At 39.5% G+C, this 18,145-nt stretch overlaps 1 protein-coding gene across 1 annotated transcript in view; it reads right to left on the reverse strand.

Moving 5' to 3' along the window:
- Positions 1–1,223: 1,223 nt before the first annotated feature.
- LOC310888617 (phospholipid-transporting ATPase IC-like) overlaps positions 1,224–18,145 on the reverse strand; it is a gene marked incomplete at its 3' end in the record, with an annotated part of 32,318 nt that continues 15,396 nt past the window's right edge. The window contains exons 9-26 of the mRNA XM_083815491.1: positions 16,317–16,399; positions 15,004–15,162; positions 14,740–14,828; positions 13,876–14,066; positions 12,853–13,061; positions 11,722–11,765; positions 11,428–11,584; positions 10,046–10,234; positions 9,199–9,311; positions 8,547–8,711; positions 7,751–7,862; positions 6,963–7,038; positions 6,164–6,296; positions 4,720–5,005; positions 3,724–3,947; positions 2,697–2,780; positions 1,500–1,749; positions 1,224–1,258 (exon numbers count right to left, since the gene is read on the reverse strand). Coding sequence (XP_083671617.1) covers positions 1,224–1,258; positions 1,500–1,749; positions 2,697–2,780; positions 3,724–3,947; positions 4,720–5,005; positions 6,164–6,296; positions 6,963–7,038; positions 7,751–7,862; positions 8,547–8,711; positions 9,199–9,311; positions 10,046–10,234; positions 11,428–11,584; positions 11,722–11,765; positions 12,853–13,061; positions 13,876–14,066; positions 14,740–14,828; positions 15,004–15,162; positions 16,317–16,399 — 2,599 coding nt within the window. The remainder of the gene's footprint in view (positions 1,259–1,499; positions 1,750–2,696; positions 2,781–3,723; positions 3,948–4,719; positions 5,006–6,163; positions 6,297–6,962; positions 7,039–7,750; positions 7,863–8,546; positions 8,712–9,198; positions 9,312–10,045; positions 10,235–11,427; positions 11,585–11,721; positions 11,766–12,852; positions 13,062–13,875; positions 14,067–14,739; positions 14,829–15,003; positions 15,163–16,316; positions 16,400–18,145) is intronic.

The raw sequence follows: 18,145 nt of genomic DNA on the forward strand, positions 1-18,145 counted from the left end.
GCAAACCAAAATTGGCCGCTATACCCTGGTACATAATAAAGACACTTCCAACACAGTCCAAATAAAAAGCAGAAGTAATACCATCAGTAGCTTCAAAGCAGGTTTCTGTGGTTTTACAAAGAAAAGCGCTGGGCCAAGACAAAGGATAAATTAGCCCACGCTGAACTGTGTGCTGAGCTTTCACATGTAGCTCTGCATTACACAGAAGTACGTGAGGAAGCCTCAGGGAAATAAGCACACATCAAAGCACGGATCCGCACGGGACGGCCGGGACAGCAGAACGCCACGGCAGCATTTGTCACACGGCTAGGAGGCAGGCCTGGCCTGGCCTTTAGAAAGCCCAGCTGCCACACTCCCTGGCCTGGGACCTTGTTTGTTTCCAGTATCAGTACCAATACTGGTGCCTGTAAGTAAACATGTGCCGAAAATAACATAAACCTTTACTCACTCGATCACTTTCCGAAGGCCAAATTGTCATTGATAAGAAACGCTGTGCCACCACAGGAAGTAAGCAGACAGCGATTGTTAAAACCATGGTCAGCCAGAGGTACGGCTGTCTCAGAGCATTTGGAGCAGTTCCTAGGAATAACAAGAGGATATTTAGATGTAAGACAACATATGAAAGATTTATCTCTGGGAAAATTAGGAAGCTTGCTATTCCTAAAAATATGTTTTCCAAATGGCTGCTACATGCACCTCCCTGGACTTCCAACAAAATCCCAAGGAGCTGATAACAGCATTTGGCTCTGTCTTGCTTTGGGCGTTTACCTTCCACTTATCAGAGCAACTTGGCAAACATACCCCCTGCAAGGTCTTCACATTCTCTTTACTTCAAAGCTGTGCCACCAATTTTACCTTAGTTTTCATTTGCAAACACCTACTGCTGGGCAGCATCAAGTTCCAGCTCGTTTTCATTGAAAGAAATTAAATATTCTAGTTAAGCTGGCCCCAAACACAACAAAACCCTTCCTTGGAAGTATATTTGTATTTAGCATCATTTCCTTTCACAGACATTAGTTCGTGCCATGACATTTTGGCAGTGGTTCTGCTCAAGTTACACAGCTTTGTAAACATGTTCTTGGGAGACAGGAACAAGACACACAAAACACCAGGACTGACCTGTGAACTGAAAAGCAGAAGGAAAGAGAACATGGATTCCAGCACTGTGGAAGTCAAATGTGATACCAAAGTAAATTGCAATACTCCCGAATACTGAGAAAGCATTAACAAAAGTCCAGTAAGATGTATCCAAACCAATCTGAAAGTAAACAAAAACTCCAAATGAGTTTATTAATTCAAAAACAGATCACTATGAGGACAAACATTTTGGTCAAGTAATCTCTCACCTAGTTACATTTCAGTCTGAAAGAGTGTCGACAGAGAAGAGAGATGGCAATAAAGTAGAAAATTTTGCAAATTGTTATGTTTTTGCTAGACATATTTAAAAACATGGCCAGAAGTTTTTTTCAGAGCAAGAGACATCAGGAAGCTAAGCTTACTTGCCTGAAGGTTGACAACAAATACAAGAGAAGATGCTGCTGTGACAGCAAACGACTGATAATCTGAAGGTGCTTCTCCATCTTGTCCCATAGTTTGAAGGTAAGCTCCATATGGTATGAAGAAGATAATCAATGAAGTTATAGCTCCATGAAGCAAACTTAAAAAGAATTTCCTGTAGTTAAAAAGTAAATCTTTCTGTCCCAAAACATATAGCCTAGGGAACCGAAGACTCAATTTGTCGCTCACATCCTTAATAAAGGGGAAAAAAAAAAAAAGTTGCTTCAATTTCTTGTTCTCAGTGCAAACCTTGAATAGTAAGAAATTAACTATATAATGTCCCAAAGGAAATGGCAGATTCCCTTTTCTTTTCAGTCAGCAGCATCGGCAGCTTTCCAGAATAATGCATACAACTGGGAAGAACCAAGACTAGAGGACATCTCTTACAAAGCTGTCACATACCCCATTTTCAGGACTTGATGACCTTAATTGTCTTCTCCAGCCTAAATGATTCTATGCTTCTAGGTTTTTAGCCCATTATTTGCAAAGACAAGACCATCTGCAGTTGTGTCAGTCTTTACAGCTACGTATTGTTTTGGAGTCTTTCTCTACGCTGTGAATTAGCAGACTAGGGCTATCATCACACATCCTGACTTTTAGTCTCTAACATATACTCAAGTGGGAGCTTAATTTGGTACTGAATTTATTTCGTAAGTTTTACTACAAAAGTAAACAGAAGCATTGATCTGCCTGATCAGCTTGTATGGAACAACAAGCAAAGAAGGCCAAATGTACTTGTTCTGCTGAATTAAAACAAATGCTGCACACCAAGACTTCCCGTCAAGTACAGTCATTCAAAATTGTCCATTTCCTGTATCTACAGGTCAGAAGGGTACACAAGAAGTAGCTTTTCCATTAATAAAGCTGCCTGCTTCTGTGTTCTTTGTGATGTCATAGAACAACAGGTACTGAGAACTATTTTTTAGCAAACAACACTAGCACTGAAGACCTCTGAATTGATTAACTTTGGCTATTTCAGTAACCCTCTGCTTATTGTCTTTTGTTACCTCACATCCTGTATAGGAATACATTCAAAAAGAATGCCTTGTACATAAAACAAAGCAACCAGTTTCAGTGTAATTTAAGACTTGATTCTAAATGCCTCTGAATTCATCTGTTGTTAACAATGTGGAGAATACCTGGTCAAACAAGCCAACCAGCAGAACCGGGAGACTGGAATACAATACATTGTACAGCGTGATGAACCAGTCTTCATATGCTGTCTGAAACAGAAGCATTTAAGTAGATAATGATTACCTTTTGATTTCACCTTTTCCTCCTAATTCCCGAGAAAATTTATGTGCTCTGTTATAGCATTAAATTACCTGTCTCTGTTTACCCAAAAGGCAAGAAACACCTTAGGTCAAAACGCTGTTAAAACCATTTCTAGCATGTATTAAGCTTCCCACTCCTTACATACTATCAACACCACCTGACCTGAAACAGTGCTGAAACTGAACACCACACGGAGTGTCAGCCCGGTTTATAGCCGCATTTGTGACTGTGATGAGCACTCACAGCAAGTTCGGGAACCCTGATTTCTTCTCTTTTGTTTTGTCCAAAGCATCCATAATTTCCACCACAGAAAACACTATTAACCTCAGCAGGGATGCTTGTCTGTGACTATGGCCCTGATGCTCCGTGCTGCACCACACAACTACATCTTCCCGTATTTTGCTTCTGCCAATGGAGATGCATCTCATCCCTTAAAGTCTTTCTGGCACACAGATAAGCACAACCTTTCAACACTATGTGAACTTCAAGCACTGCCATTTACAATGAGCACATTTCAAGCCAGCAGTTCAAGATTAAAAAAATAAATAAAATTGTTTTGGTTTCTTATTGATAGATAAATGCACCATCTCACTTCACCTATGAATATTTAAACAGCATGGTTAAGGAAGGTTTCCCAAACCACTATTTAACAATCTCTTCCTCCATTCCTCCCTGTACAATCATGATATTGACTGTAACTGTTCTGAAATCATAACCAACTGCTTTGCTTATGAGTAACTAGCTTAGTAGTTATAATCAATTCTCCTGCAGAAATTACTGATGTTGAGTTCGGGTTCCCATCACTTCCCAGGTTAAGCTTTTGCTATTCCGCACCAATGAAAAGGAAGACCTGCCTGTTAATAAATAGTAGACAAGAGCATGCCTTCTTACCTGGGCAGAAAAGCCATTAAAGAACGAATACCAGATATGGACTAGTGTAAAAGCAAAGTTTTTGTAGAAAAAATATCTTAGAAACTTGCACATCCTAATGTAGGACCATCGTCCGTGGACCAGCAGCAGTCTTTGGAGGTAGCGGAATTGCCCAAAAGAGTAGTCGCTTGACATGACGGCTTGCATCCCTTCTTGGCCACTGATTCCAACTCCAATGTGGGCAGCTAAGGTAACGAAACAAAGGCCACACACACTGCATTAAACAAAGGGAGAGCAACAACATGACCGAGGGCAAATCTTTCACCAGTTCCTTTTCTCTGCTTCTCGTTCTCCTGCCCCGTTTTATTTCTGTATACAGCACAAAGGCTTCTTTAAAAATTAACACAACAGTGCACACACCCTTCCTTGCCCTGTTATTTACTGCTCACGTCTTCACTGTCATTTGGATTCTCTCTCCGTGCTTGTTCCATCTGAATGGATACTGGGAAATTTGACTGAGGTGACAAGTAAGTGATGAGACAGAGCAAGCCAACCCCTGAACACGCTGGTCAGGCAGTTTACAAACACAGACTTCCTAACATAAACCATATCCCAGAAGTTTGTTTTTCAACGGGCTTCCTCACCGAGTGTTTCAAAGAATGCCAGTTGCAATACAGCAGGCTAATGCCTCCAAGCAAGGGACATCTAAGCTCTTGTTTTGTCTTTATATTACATTTGTAACTCCAGAGATGGTAACAGACATAAATCAAGGCCCTTCTCGGGGAATGTCTACATAAAAAGCTAAAATATATCACCAAATCCCACTAACCATTTCATAAAGGGTTTCCTCATAAAGGGAAAGTGCAGGCATAGAAGGTAACAAGGACGCAAGAAATGTTAATGTAGGTAATGAAACAGATGGTAGAGTCTTCTCAACAAACAGAAATAGCGAGGAGATTGTGGAAGAACTCCCAGAAGAGATGTTTCCTACCGAGAGAAGTCTTACAGCTGCCTTACTTTTAATCATGTTCACATCATTGGCACCGTCCCCAATAGCCAGAGTAATAGCTTTCTTGTATTTCTTCACAAGCTCTACCACCATGGCTTTTTGTTTCGGAGTCACTCGGCAGCAGATCACAGCCTTGCATTCGCATGCCAAATCGACAAAGTTCTTCTGCTGCTGCTCTTTGTAAGCTTCAGCCTTTCTTCTCTTCTCAGTTTGCTTTTGTTTCTCTTCTGCTGTTCTGGGGAATTTCAGCTTAAGTTTCTTTTTCTTCTTTTTCTTCTCTAGCAGGATTTCATTCTGTGTAACAAAAACGTTATGTTCCCTTCTACACCGTTTAAAATAGCACTCCAAGGGCTGCCTATACACACTACACACTTAACTTCATTATATCCCATTTATAGCATTTTAATGAAATGCTCGTGCAGAGGAGTGAACAAACAGCCATGGAAACAATGAAAAGAACATATCTGGTGGGATTAACAAAATCAAAATGCTTGTATTTAGTGTCACAGCACTCCTTGCAGAGTACAAAGGAATATTTCTTCTGATGGGAGCTAATTCACTTTTGAAAAACATTCTGATATTGAAACTTGCCTCTTTCTATAGGAAGCATGACCACGCTCAGCAAAGGTGGAAGTTTTCTATAAATACCCAAGTGAACTCTGGGGCAGTACATCTGGGATAGGGAGTAGCAGACCTGCGATTTTACCAGACGCTCATGCTAGATAACTTCGAGAGACTTCCAGCTTGCTTCCTATGCCTTACATACAATAGTGTTTCTTTATACAGAAGAAAGGCTTAGAGCTGGAATGCTGAAATGTGGCAGACGGTGTGTAGCTCTTCACTGGACTTTCTTCTTGTCAGCTGTCTGTAAAAGCAGCCTGCCAACGGGGTGGGTAATAGTCACCGAATTACTGCTAGCCACTTCTGCCAAAAGCTCTTTTCTGCTTTCTAAGCTCCTGTAAGAGCACTGTTTTGCAGGACTGAGCAGTAAACTTGTCTTTTGTTTCTACACTTTCACTTCCATCTTTCATTTCAAGCATGATTTCTGTGCCTACACTGAAGCCATGCATCCTCTGCAGCTGGCAGTCATCTCTTTCCCTTTCTCATTTTTTTTCCATTAGACTGGGATCCTCATGAAAAATAAACACTCTGAAAATCAAGCTGCGCTTTTGCAGAGGTTTGGTTTTACTTTTACGGCAGCTACCACAGCGATTTAAAAAGCCAAAGACATTACTTTCTTTACTGAGGCCTATTTTAAACCTTCAAAAATAAAAATATTTTTGAACATAAATATCAAACAGAGATGGTCAACTGGTGGCACAAGGGCCAAAGAATTTTCATTGATTGGTTTAGCAAGGCAGACAAATGAATGGAGTGAAGGACACCGTGACATGGTAGTACCCCCCAAACCTCAAATGCACAGGAGCACAGGAGATCTTCCTTTCTACATACCAACCAGGAGCCAGTGATTATTAAAGCACGATCTCTACTACCCTGAAAGAAGGGCTCATTCGTTCTTAGAGAGGAATGTGTACTCGATCCAGCTCTGTTCCTCTGGTTTTCCAACCTCGTTTGAAGAAGAGCACTGGAAAAAAAAGCAGATACGTTACAGAAAAATCAAGGATAAACTTTATACTAAGATAAAGTTTGTGGATGCGGTGCTTAGGCACATGATTTATTGGTGGACTCAGTAATGTCAGGTTGATGATTGGACTTGATGATCTTAAGGGTCTTTTCCAACCTAAACGATTGTATGATTCAATAATTCTATAAATCAGTCCCAGACTGCAATAAAAACATTTTTGATCAACTAGCAACACTTATTTTTCCAAGAAGCTTAGAAAACCTTAATTTTAAAAGTCAGTTCTTCAGAATCATAAAGAAAATGCATCTCCTCAACATCAATGTTTTCCAATAAAGGTTGCAGGTTTTTAATCAGTTGCACTCCAAAGCACACAGAACTTAATTCCATTTTTTGAACTACAAATTTAATGTCAACAGTTGTTGACCTAGAACTTAAAACCTCCTCCAAATAGGGTATCACCACCTTTACCCACAGTGAAGATGTTGCTTTGTAAAATTACAATTCCAGAAAAAAAACAAGAAACAGCGTATAGCCAAACAACAGCCAGCAAATGCTGTTCAGGCGTTGAAGAACCATTGTGGGATAAACCAATGTTACTGCTGGGATAATTTTAAAAATTGAACATTTTTAACTCCTACACAGAAATTCTTTGTGCTTTTCACTTGCCTGATATCTTCTCCATAGCAGATTGTTGTCTCATCTGTTAAGAGTTCACAAGAAAATCCAATATTTTCAGCAGTTTCTACAATTAAAAAATAAAAAAAAAGAGCAAAGTATCTACTTAAAGTTCGGTCTTGAGTAACTACTGGGGGCAGCCAGAAGTACAGGAAGTCCTCTTAAGTAATTTTTGAAGTTGTGTTTCAGCATGGCGTGTTCCCTTTCACCACCACATAGCATGGAGGAACAGGACAAATAAATCTGACTACAGAGAAGCTGGGGGGAATGCTTCTTCATTATTTCCCATAGAATAACAGTGGCCTATATGCAATGCTGATCTGGCTGCACCTCTATCCATGCTGTAGGACCTGGATTTCACTGTAGAAAGACAAGTTTGGCACGTAAGTGTTCTGCCCTAAGAGCCAGACAAGCCTGGTGGCAATAAGGTTTTGTTGTATGGTTTTTTTTTTTTTTTAAGCAAATTGTTCTTTATTTGCTTTGCACTGGGAAAAACAGTAGCTGGGTATTTCCCTATAGAAGACAGCCACTAAATCAGCCATCTACGTTAATCTATTGGAGGAACAGAAGTTACCCAGAAGCCCACCCAGTAACTCTGGATTGGAAACAGCTCGCATGAACTTCTGCACATTGTAGAAAGTCTTCCAGTTTTGATTTAGATGCACTTTCATACTGTGCTTTTCTAGAAAGCTTGTTTCATTACAAGTCTGCATCTGTCCCAGTTTATCTTCTAGCTGTTACCACGTTTTTGCTAGCTCTTTGGCTGTAAACAAACTTACCTTTTTTGTCACCAGTAAGCACCCAGATTTTAATATCTGCTTTTGAAAGTTTGGAAATAGTTTCTGGAACTCCATCCTGTAGTTTGTCTTCAATAGCTGTTGCACCAAGGAGCTGGGAGATATTTGAAACACAGGTATTCAGTAGGATAAACATCTATAGAAAACTGATTCATTTACAGTAGAGAACACCACTATTTTGGCTATGTCTTCAAGCCAAGGTACAGCTCAGGATAAGAATACAGTAAAGATAATGCCTTATATATAAAAGTCAGTGCACTGAAATACATCTACTAAAATATCAGAAGATAAATTGTTAGAAACCGGACAACTCAAGTTTTCTATAGCTTCTGCATGTTATTAATGATCAAAATTTTCTTCAAAGGAAAACAAACCCTTTGACATAGAAAAGCTGCATCACAGAGTAGATGCTAGAACTACTCTGGGCCTGAAGGGTGTAGTAGCAACTTTGGAGGCTTTTTTTGTTTCTTTGTTAACAACGTATTTGTAATACAACTACTGACATCCTGAAATGAACCTGTAAATTAAAGAATAACAGGGATGAACAGGATGATTGGGCTGGGGGAAAGCAAAAAATATATATATATTATTTGAGAATAACACATTTCCTTTCATTCTTTTCAACTTTCTCTAGAATTTGTCGTGGTCTTAAAGCCAATAAAATACTGAAAAGATCTAAAGCAAAAGGTCCTATAGAAAAGGATAATTTATTTTCAAAAAGATCTGTTTCTTCTTACATAAGAATAGAAGTACACTACAAATTTTAAGCTTGACTTACAATCAAGTTTTTTTCTATTTCCTCATATACTTTGTCCAGAGCTTCATCACGATTAGTTGTAGCTACACTGGCCTCCATGAACTTTTTATTCCATGCTTCAAATTCATCATCGCTAATGTCTCTGTAGCAGAGGCAGAGTGTTCTAAGAGTTTCATTTGCAAACACCTGAAAAAACAAAGAAAAAAAACCACATATGCACAAAAATCCCCTTTGTTTTGAAATCAAACATCAAAGTTACAGTCATAAGCATTACATAAGTCTGATAAAACAAGTGACTGCACAATTAATCTTGAGCATTTCAGAAATGACAAAAACTAAATTATAACTTGCAAGGCAGTCTAAATTGAAAGGCAGCCTGAGGAGGTGACAAATAGAACAGATTTTAGTGACCTGGAATACTCACGAAAACAAACAAAAAAGCAATAGACAAAACGTAAGTTCATTTCTCATGCAAAGATAATGCATTTTTAAAAATATGTATGATAACCTAACGCTGCTCTTATTATTTCTCAGGTTTGGGATAATGTGTAAGGCCAATCATAGGTCTGCATTTGTTTAATAGCTTACCAAAAGGACATAAATGAAATTAGATTATGGTCAGAAATAAATTTAATATGTGATTGTAAAAACAGAATATAAAATGCAAACATACATCTAGTGCTTCTTCTGTAGCTTCTCTCTTTACATTCCTTGGGTGCAATCGTTCATAAATTACTGTATCAGCTCCTTTACAATACAGCCTTATATTTCCATTGGATTCTCTCACTGTAGAGTATAATAAGAGAGGTGGGACAAAATGTTAAGAGTACATTTAAATAAAGGAATAGTTTCAGATTAGATTCTTCAGTGTACCCCTATTAGCTGCCAAAGCTACATGACCACGTTTCTTTGTAGCACCTCATCCCTAAAATTGTTCAGCTAAGTATCTTGGTTGACAAGTGCATTTCCTTTTCTCTTTCATGACAGGACAGGATATTTAAATTCCCAAGAATTATGGTTTTGATAATGTTTCATACAATATTAACATCTCATTTGCACACAGGAGGTGAGTAGAGACATACAGTAGAGGTATGAGGCACTGTAACTACAGCCTTAAAAACAGCAGATCTGTAACTGATTCAAGATTGACTATTTTAAAAGGTAATTAAAATCAAAACTAAAAAGGTACTTATAACTCATCCTGCATTCCTAGCTCTTACAAGAAACATACAACTAATTTCTTTTTGGGAATAAGGGGAATGAATTATCTTTGCAAAATTTCTTTAAGCTTCTACTAAAGGAACCACAGATCATCTTCAGCAGAGGCCACATCTGAGCACCAGGACTGTTAAGAAAACACATTTGCACCTTATTACAAAGCCTCTGTTTTGCTATCCAGAACTATGTGGATTAAAATCTGTCATAGGAGTGTGTGTCACACAGCCATTCCTCCTAGGAAATGCAAGTGACCTATCCTATAAGAGGTCTTATAAATCAGAGGTTGTTTGTAGTCAACTTACCAATGACAGACATTCGTTTTCTATCACTGTTGAAATCCAAGATAGCAAGGACATCATAGGTTTTTTCAATCCCCATTTCACTTATCGTGATGGTATTTTGTGTTCGCGAGAGAAAAACGTAGCCAAAGTTTCTGGCTGCCGTAACCAAGGCCCCTTCGTCTGGGGAGGCTGCCTGGTAATTGATCTGACCTGCATTGTCGACACAGTGAAAAGGACAGAAAGCCAGGGTACACCTGAGCGTTACAGGGGCGCTCAGCCCCCACAGCTCAAAACTTCACACCCATCCTTTGTAACTGACAGCTGGACAGGCAATGCCACGTCCTTTCCCTTTCTGAAGTGGGGTCCAACACACTGCTGCAGCACCCAACAGCAGTGCCATCGGAGGAGAAGGACTAGGGACTCCCCCTTCCCATCACGTGCACTTTCCAAACGGACTAAGTCACTGAACCTCTTCCATCCATGTATAAAAGCAAAAACTTACTTCTCTGTCTCGAGACAAATGTAACTTAAATATCTTAATTTCTCAGTATGTTCATTTAAGCATTTCCAAAGGAAGTGCAAAAACCCACCGCCACCACCACCAACAAAAAAATCACAAATTCTTGGCCAAAAACACCAACATAGTGGAAATAACCCCAAAAACATCAGTAGGAAGAGCAAGAAAGGACAGGAAACTGCTGGTTTCACAAAGATCTCACAAAGATGCAAGTAAAGCAGTATTACTCTTCTCTTGTGTCAAGCATATTTTATTTATCTTTCAACCTTACTTTCCACATGAATTCTTCAATACCCATTCACCTTCAAATTCAGTTTCTGTCACACTTCTGTTACTCATCTTGGTTATTTGCTGCTGATATTCTTAGAACAGACACACACAATTTGTGTACAGCTATGGGCTGTACTTCGTGGAGTAAGCGAATGAAATCTTTATGCTGAAAATGCTTGTTTTTCCACACTGAAAACAAGTTTCCAAAAGTGTTTCCATTTTCACATTTGTGTGTGGAACCAGAGACTATGCTAGTATCATTTTCATTTTATTTGAGGTTTACGCTTTGGAGATTTTAAAGATGTATTTGAATAGATAGAAGATCAGTAACAGGAAACACAAGCCCTCTCTACAAGCTGTTCCACTACCTGTCTAAATCTGCTGTTATTCAAGATTCACATTTGTCAAAACTGTAACCATCATAAAGACAATCCTCCTTATGTAAACAGGTAAATTCAGTACAGGGAATAGCACAGGAACTTGCTTTTGTTTAACTTAAAAGAACAACCTAACACTCCTCCTCATTTATTGGATCAACATTAGTGCTGGACCTCTCTTGTGTAACTGGACTTCAATCACTGTTTCCCCTTACACAAGAGAAAAAAATGATACTCACCATCAGAAACATCGACCATGACTGTGTGACAAACAGCAAGCAGAAGAAAGAACTTTTGGATTTCTGGGTCCTTTCTGGACTTTATTTGCTCTATCAGGTAGTGATCATAGAACAAGAACTTTCCATCTGCATACATGTTCCAGCTGAAATCCACTTGCTGCTTAGAAAACAGAAGAGAGAGTTTGAGTTATCTCATGTGCAATTCTTCAAGCCTACCTGCATCCCTTCATACCTTGGCAAGGCAACGTTCCCTACAAACTGTAGGGACTACTCTGCAAGGTCAGACCAACCTACCTCCGGGTGGCTCGGAAGCTGCCCTGCTCCATCGCGGCAGTCTCCTGCAATGCAAGCACCATCAGATGGAAGGCACAGGGCAGAAAAATGGAAGTTTTTACAACTCATTCACAAAGTCAACAGTATATAGAATATTTATATTTATCACACTATAATATCTCTGATTAAAAAAAAAAAGGCAAATTCATTCACAGCAGCAGTACCTTTGTGTCTTGTCGGGTGTAATTGTCTATGCCAGTGATACCAAAGCAAAAATAAGAAAAGGAGAATGTGGTGGAATTGTCATAAAGCATCCATCTTGTTTTAACATAGCTTTTACTGTCAGAAGTTCCTCTTCTCTCTTCAGAGGCACGATGTTTAAAAAGCACATGATATTAGCAAACTGCTCTTTGTTGTTTGAACTGACTGAACAATAGCTCAGTTTGGAGCACATCACTGTGTATTCCAAACACTGAAGTCCAGACAAGTTTGGAAATGGAAGAAACTAACATTAAACTGAAAAGCTGCTGTTCTTATTATACTTTCTTATTTGTTTCTAGGTTCATTTCCAGAAATGTTCCCAGAGTATTTCTATGAAAAGTGAAGCATTCTGTAAATTACTCATTTCTGACTTTTCCACTGTGAAGTTTTCACTCAACTCCATCCATTTCCCCATTTCCCAGAGGAAAATAATGGGAAAACTCCAACAATTCAGTTTTTCTGGAGCTTTGCTCAATGCCAGGGCTATATTGTGGAAGCTCAGTTGAAAGTAAGAAGACTCATGCACCTGATTTCAAACCAGCATTAAAGTTCCTCCCCTTCAGCGGGAGGGTGCAACCTGGAAGCACTTCTGTTTCCCTGCAGATCTCTGCAAATGCTCCTGCAAATTTCTCCTGCCGGACAGAGATCACGGGGCACAAGCATGCTGCAGGGCAGGGCAGGCTGGATCAGGGCTGCGCCATGCCCCCGGGGACCAGCATTGCACCTGGGACCAGCTGGGCAGAGGTCCCCCTGGCTCTGCATCCACACATGGAGTGCTCAGCGTCACTGCCATCAGCAAAAAGGACCCCTGGTACTGGAATGCTTTGGCATTTGCTATGGAAATCAAAGCTGGTTGACGCTGTGGGGTGCAGCAGCATGGCACAGACTTACCATATCGTTGGCCATTTATGCAACATTTTTTAAATGTCATGATGTTCTGTGTGAGTGTTCCTGTCTTATCAGAGAAGATGTAGTGGATCTGCCCCAGCTGCTCGTTCAGTGTGGTGGTTCTGGCCTTCGCGGCCGTGTCCTTCTCAGAGTAATACATTTGCAGGTCCCAGTTTATAAAATAGCTTTGGCCCAAACGAATCACTTCAACACTAAATGAAATAAAACAAAAGTTCTTACTCCCACCTGCAACTTGTATGTCAAAGCAATGACATTTTACCAGCGTATTACAGAGCACCATCACCCCTAGACAGGCCTCTCAAACTCATGTCAGACCACACAGCTCAGCTTCAACAGCTGGGGAAGAGTCTCTATGGCCTGATCAAGCCAAAAGTATTGATGATGATGCTCCCATAACAAATGGGAATCCCACTTGGGAACAGCATTTTAAGTACAGTTTGGAGAAGAAGATGTAGGAGGCTGAAGGACATTAAATATGTTCCAGACAGGCTTGTCAAAAGTAGTTATCCATACTTCATTGAGTATTAAAGCCTCTGTTTTGAAGAATAAATGTAGAGTATACGTTTTTTTCATTTTATTTTACATGTAGTTTCCTTCATGCACTGTAAGACTGTAGAATTACTTTAAGAAAAATACTAGCAAGATCAAGTCTCCAATATTTTCACAGATCACTGTCTGGGAACTTTTTTTCCTTAGTCAAAGTAAAAAGTATACATGCTTAATACTGTAAGAAAAGCTTGATATCTTTAAATTCTGAGTCAAAAATCTTTGGGTGATGATTTTATATGAAAATGATACATAACAGATCACTTTCTTCTAAAATCCCAGTGAAGAGGGTGAGTACATCCAACATATTCTCAGTAAGACAAATCAGTGTGCTTTCCACAGGGAAGCTGCATCTGTTACCACCAATGGAAAATTAAGTTCGTTCACCATTAATTCCAAAGTTTAGTAATTCAACCCTATCACCAGTTCAGCTGTTGAATGGCCAAGGCATTTACTTACCTCACATAGAGGGAAATGGGAACCATGGTGTTCAGAACAATGATATACCCCCAGAAGTTAAGGAAGCCGCGATACGGAGGACTGTAGTCTTCAGCGTCGTAGAGGTACCAAGAGGAGTTGCCAATCTGCTGCTCCCAGTAAGTGTGCCCGATGGCAAGGCCAGCTGACAGCAGGATGAGGACCAGAAAAATCTGCAGCATACACAGAGAGGCCTGTCAGACACTTCAGAAATGTTTGCTAGGCATAACTCTGAAATCTCCATGTTCAAACGTATTCAAATATTACACGTATTTTTAAGTAAAAAGAAGGGGAGCAAATCTTTCCCACAAAATAGTCTCTTCAAATAATCAGGGTTCTAATTTTAGTCTACTTCCCAAGCATAGTTTTTATGTTTATACATGTGCTTAAGCAGGCAGCGAGTAAGGCTCATGAACGTGCCCAGAGCAAGGGCAGGACCACAGTCGTGCCGCGATAGATGCCTCTGCCTGCCTGCAGTCCAGCTCTTTTTTCCTCTTTCAGCACTCCTCCAGGTGCTGAACAGACCTCAGGACCAGGACGCAGGTCCTCAAGGCTCTACCCAGCAGCTCAGTGCAGACCAGAAGCACCTACAACACTGCTTCTGGAGCACACTTCTGCACTGCGTTGACTGCCCAACATCTGCAGTTAAGCATCACAGATTCCACCAACAGCAAGGCACCTTTTTAGATTCCTCCCTCTACTGCATCCCAACCCAAAGCAAAGTAGAAACATACTTCCTATAGCAAAACAAACAAACAAACAAACAAAAAACTTTTCAAAATTTGCATTCACTCTATTCACTTAAAAGTGAACTCAAATATCTGAATTTTAAAGAAAACGTCTTACAGTATAAACCATGTAATTCATAAGGGAGTCAATTTTTGTCCTTTTAAATTTTGTCTTTCCACTATTTTTCATTATTTTTGTATCAGCACCTAAAAATAAAGAAGAAAATAAAGATGTAATACATTAACAAGTATTAGTATTATTATTTTACAAGCCTGGGACATAAAATATAGTCAAAGTTCATAAGAGAAAGACAATTTCCCTCCTAAAGGCACACTTTTAGTGAGTAAATGTTACACGTTCATTTGTTCATTTCATAAATACCTGCAAATATGACAACTCCATGGCAGAAGTCTGTATTCCTAACTTTACATCCACGTAGTAAGATCTTATCGGCATCTAACGCATAACTCATGTTTCTCCAAAATAACGTTCCCGTGAACTTATCCAGTCTGTTATTAGGTTCTTCACATTCAATCAGACCTAAATTTTCAGGAGAATATGTTTAATATACAATAGTTAAATAAAAATGGATCAGTTTCTTTCCACCATACAAGTTATTTTACTTTGTGTATTTGTTGTTGTTGTTTTGTATGATTGTTCTAAACAAACCATGTATGTGAGATTTTGTGTGTACAAATATTCAGTGCTGTGTTGCTCACATTTTAAAAATGGCTTCTTGGGTGGCCTTTCATTTTCCAGACTGAAATAGAAGAAATAATTCATTTCTGCACCAAGATCAGTACACACAGCATTTACTGCCAAATAGGATGCTTTTCTTGTCCAAGCTTCTTTTAATATTTCTCAAGTTTTAACAATGGCCTGCCTACAACAGCGAGTCTCTCTCTGGATCTCTCTAGGATGAACACAGTGTTCAGCTCATTTTGACACTGAAGACTTACTAGCAATGATCACACAAGGGAAGACAAATCTCATGAAATAAACTGCTACTTGTTCAGATATATGTGAATATTTCAGCTAAAAGAGACCTCTTACTTTGACTCTTAGAACTTGCCCTATTCCCACTGTCTACTTTATGGTTGGTCATTTTTGTTTCCAACCCCAAACTGAGCTCATTCTAAAATTTTGGTTCATGCTGCACTTAGAATCATCCAAACTCCGTTTCAGACATAAGTAAATAAATACATAAGTGTAAATGGCAACATAAATGCTGATCGCTACAGAGGAACACAGAACGGCACTCTGAGGCCCAAACAGTGGTGTCCCCGGTCCTGCACCCTGCCTGTAATCAAGACTGGTGGATGTGTAAGGAAGAGAAGAACAGGAGCAGACACCCCAAAAAAACAAAAAACAAGCAAACAAAAAAAATCAAACACAGAAACAAGAAAAGAAAACAGGCAGGCAAATGGCAATAAAGGGTCCTGTCCTCCCTACTCAGTGTGTCATATCTCATTCGTGGCAAAGGTCTTATCTTCAGATAGACTGTATTTTGCTCAGCAGCAGTTTCCTTGTGCAATTTGCCAATGCTGCCTTGTGACAAAAGCTAGGAAGCCACTAACTCCAGTGTCACAAGAATTATTAGCAATGTTTCAGTCTGCACCTGTGTTTTATTTACTTGTACTGTAAACTGAGCAACATTTGAATATCTGTAACAATAAAAATGCAACTGTACAAACCATTAAAGTCCGCCATTGCACTTTCTTCTTGAAGATACTTGTCTGTTACCTCCAGTGCCATTTTGAATTTTAAGTTAGTCTCACTAAAAAGAAAGGATAAAAAGGTCATCTTATTGAAAACATTGATACAGGAAGAAGTTTGAACAAATTAAACTAAGCAAAACAATACGCCATAGACACCAACCTCCCACTTGGAAGCAACGAGCTGAGCTATGCATTTGCATGGATGAGAAACATTCGTGAACAACAGGACTAGTTCTTACGCTGCTTGGTTGCTTCTCCTCACAAATGAAACCTGACACGGTAGCACCCCTGTACTTAGAAAAGTGAGGGTGCTCAGAAACACTGTTTTTCTAAAGCAATATTTAAGTTTGATTAATGGTTATTTGAAAACAGGATTTAATAACTGACATTGTTAAAAGTTCCAACTGAGAACAAACATTTGCAATATAAACAGATCCTTCTTCGGCATGATTAATTATTGTTTTTAAGATCACTAAAAGCTGAGTGAGAAAATAATTGTTTATTCAGAAAAACTATCATTTCAGTTAATTTAGGTGCAGTCCATATCACTACAGCCTTTTCTAAAATAAAAATAATCAGCACTACCTTTTCTGACAACATGAACTAAAGCAACACTTACAAAGCAACTGTGACAGAGACACTAAGATTTACCCTTTTTAAGCAGTTTCTATGAAAAACTTCCAAAGAAAACATGGATTTTTTTTTTTGCCTTTTTTTTTTTTTTTTAATTTTCTCACTGTAACTGACAAGGAATAAAAAGAGCTTAGAATAATAGAAAAGTCCCAGTTGGAAGAGACCTCTGGCAATCAACAGTCCAACCTCCTGTCAGAAGCAGGACCTTAGACGAGGTTATCCAGGGCTCCATCAAGCCAAGCCTTCATTGCTTCCAGCAAGGGAGATGTTCCCACCTCTCTGGGTGACTTATTCCAGTGGTAAAAATTCTTCACCACGAGAACAACCATTCTTAAATCCAAACAGCATTTCCTCTGAGGTAACTTGCATCCATTGCTTTTGTCCTGTTGTCCTGTCAATGTGCATCCTTGTGTACAGAGCATCTTTGCTGTAACCATGAGATATCGCAAGACTGTGATTAAATTACCCTTCACTTCTCCAGGTTGAATAAATCCGGCTCCTGCACCTTTTCTTAGTGTACCAGGTACTCCAATGCCTCAACTATCTTGACGCTCCAGTGGACCCTCACCATATTTTAATGTTCCTTGAATTGTGGGGATCAAAAACTGGACACAGCTTTCCAGGTGTGGCCTAACAAGTGCCAGGTAGCATAGAACAACTCTTGATCTGCTGGCTATAGTGGGTCTGAAGAAGCCCAGGACACAGCTTCCCACTGCTGCAAAGGTGCACCGCTGTCTTCCTTGCTGTCCACAAGAACTCCCAGGGTTTTTTTGTTTGTTTTTTTTTGTTTTGTTTTTGTGGGACATCATATCAAATATTTTCATAAAATCAAGGTAAATGGCATCTTCTGCTACGGAATGGACTCCATATCCAATGAGCAAGGTATTTCAATACACAAAGCAATAGCCAGTTTGGTCAAGCACAATGTTAATCCTTGTTGGCTTTCCCCAGTCAAATTCTTGTCCTTCGTGTACCTGGACACGGCTTCCATGAGGGCTTGCTCCACAGTTTTTCCAGGGACTGAGGTGAGGCAGACTAGTCTGTAGTTTTCTTGATGTCATTTTGGCTCTTTTTAGTAGAAGGGTGTGATACTTGCTGCGTTTGAAGCCTCTGGACTTCCCTGGATCTCTGTGATCTTTTGAAGATGATTGACAGTGGCTTAGAATGATGTC

Source organism: Anser anser, assembly GCF_964211835.1.
Source record: "Anser anser genome assembly, chromosome: W".
Classification (NCBI taxonomy): domain Eukaryota; kingdom Metazoa; phylum Chordata; class Aves; order Anseriformes; family Anatidae; genus Anser; species Anser anser.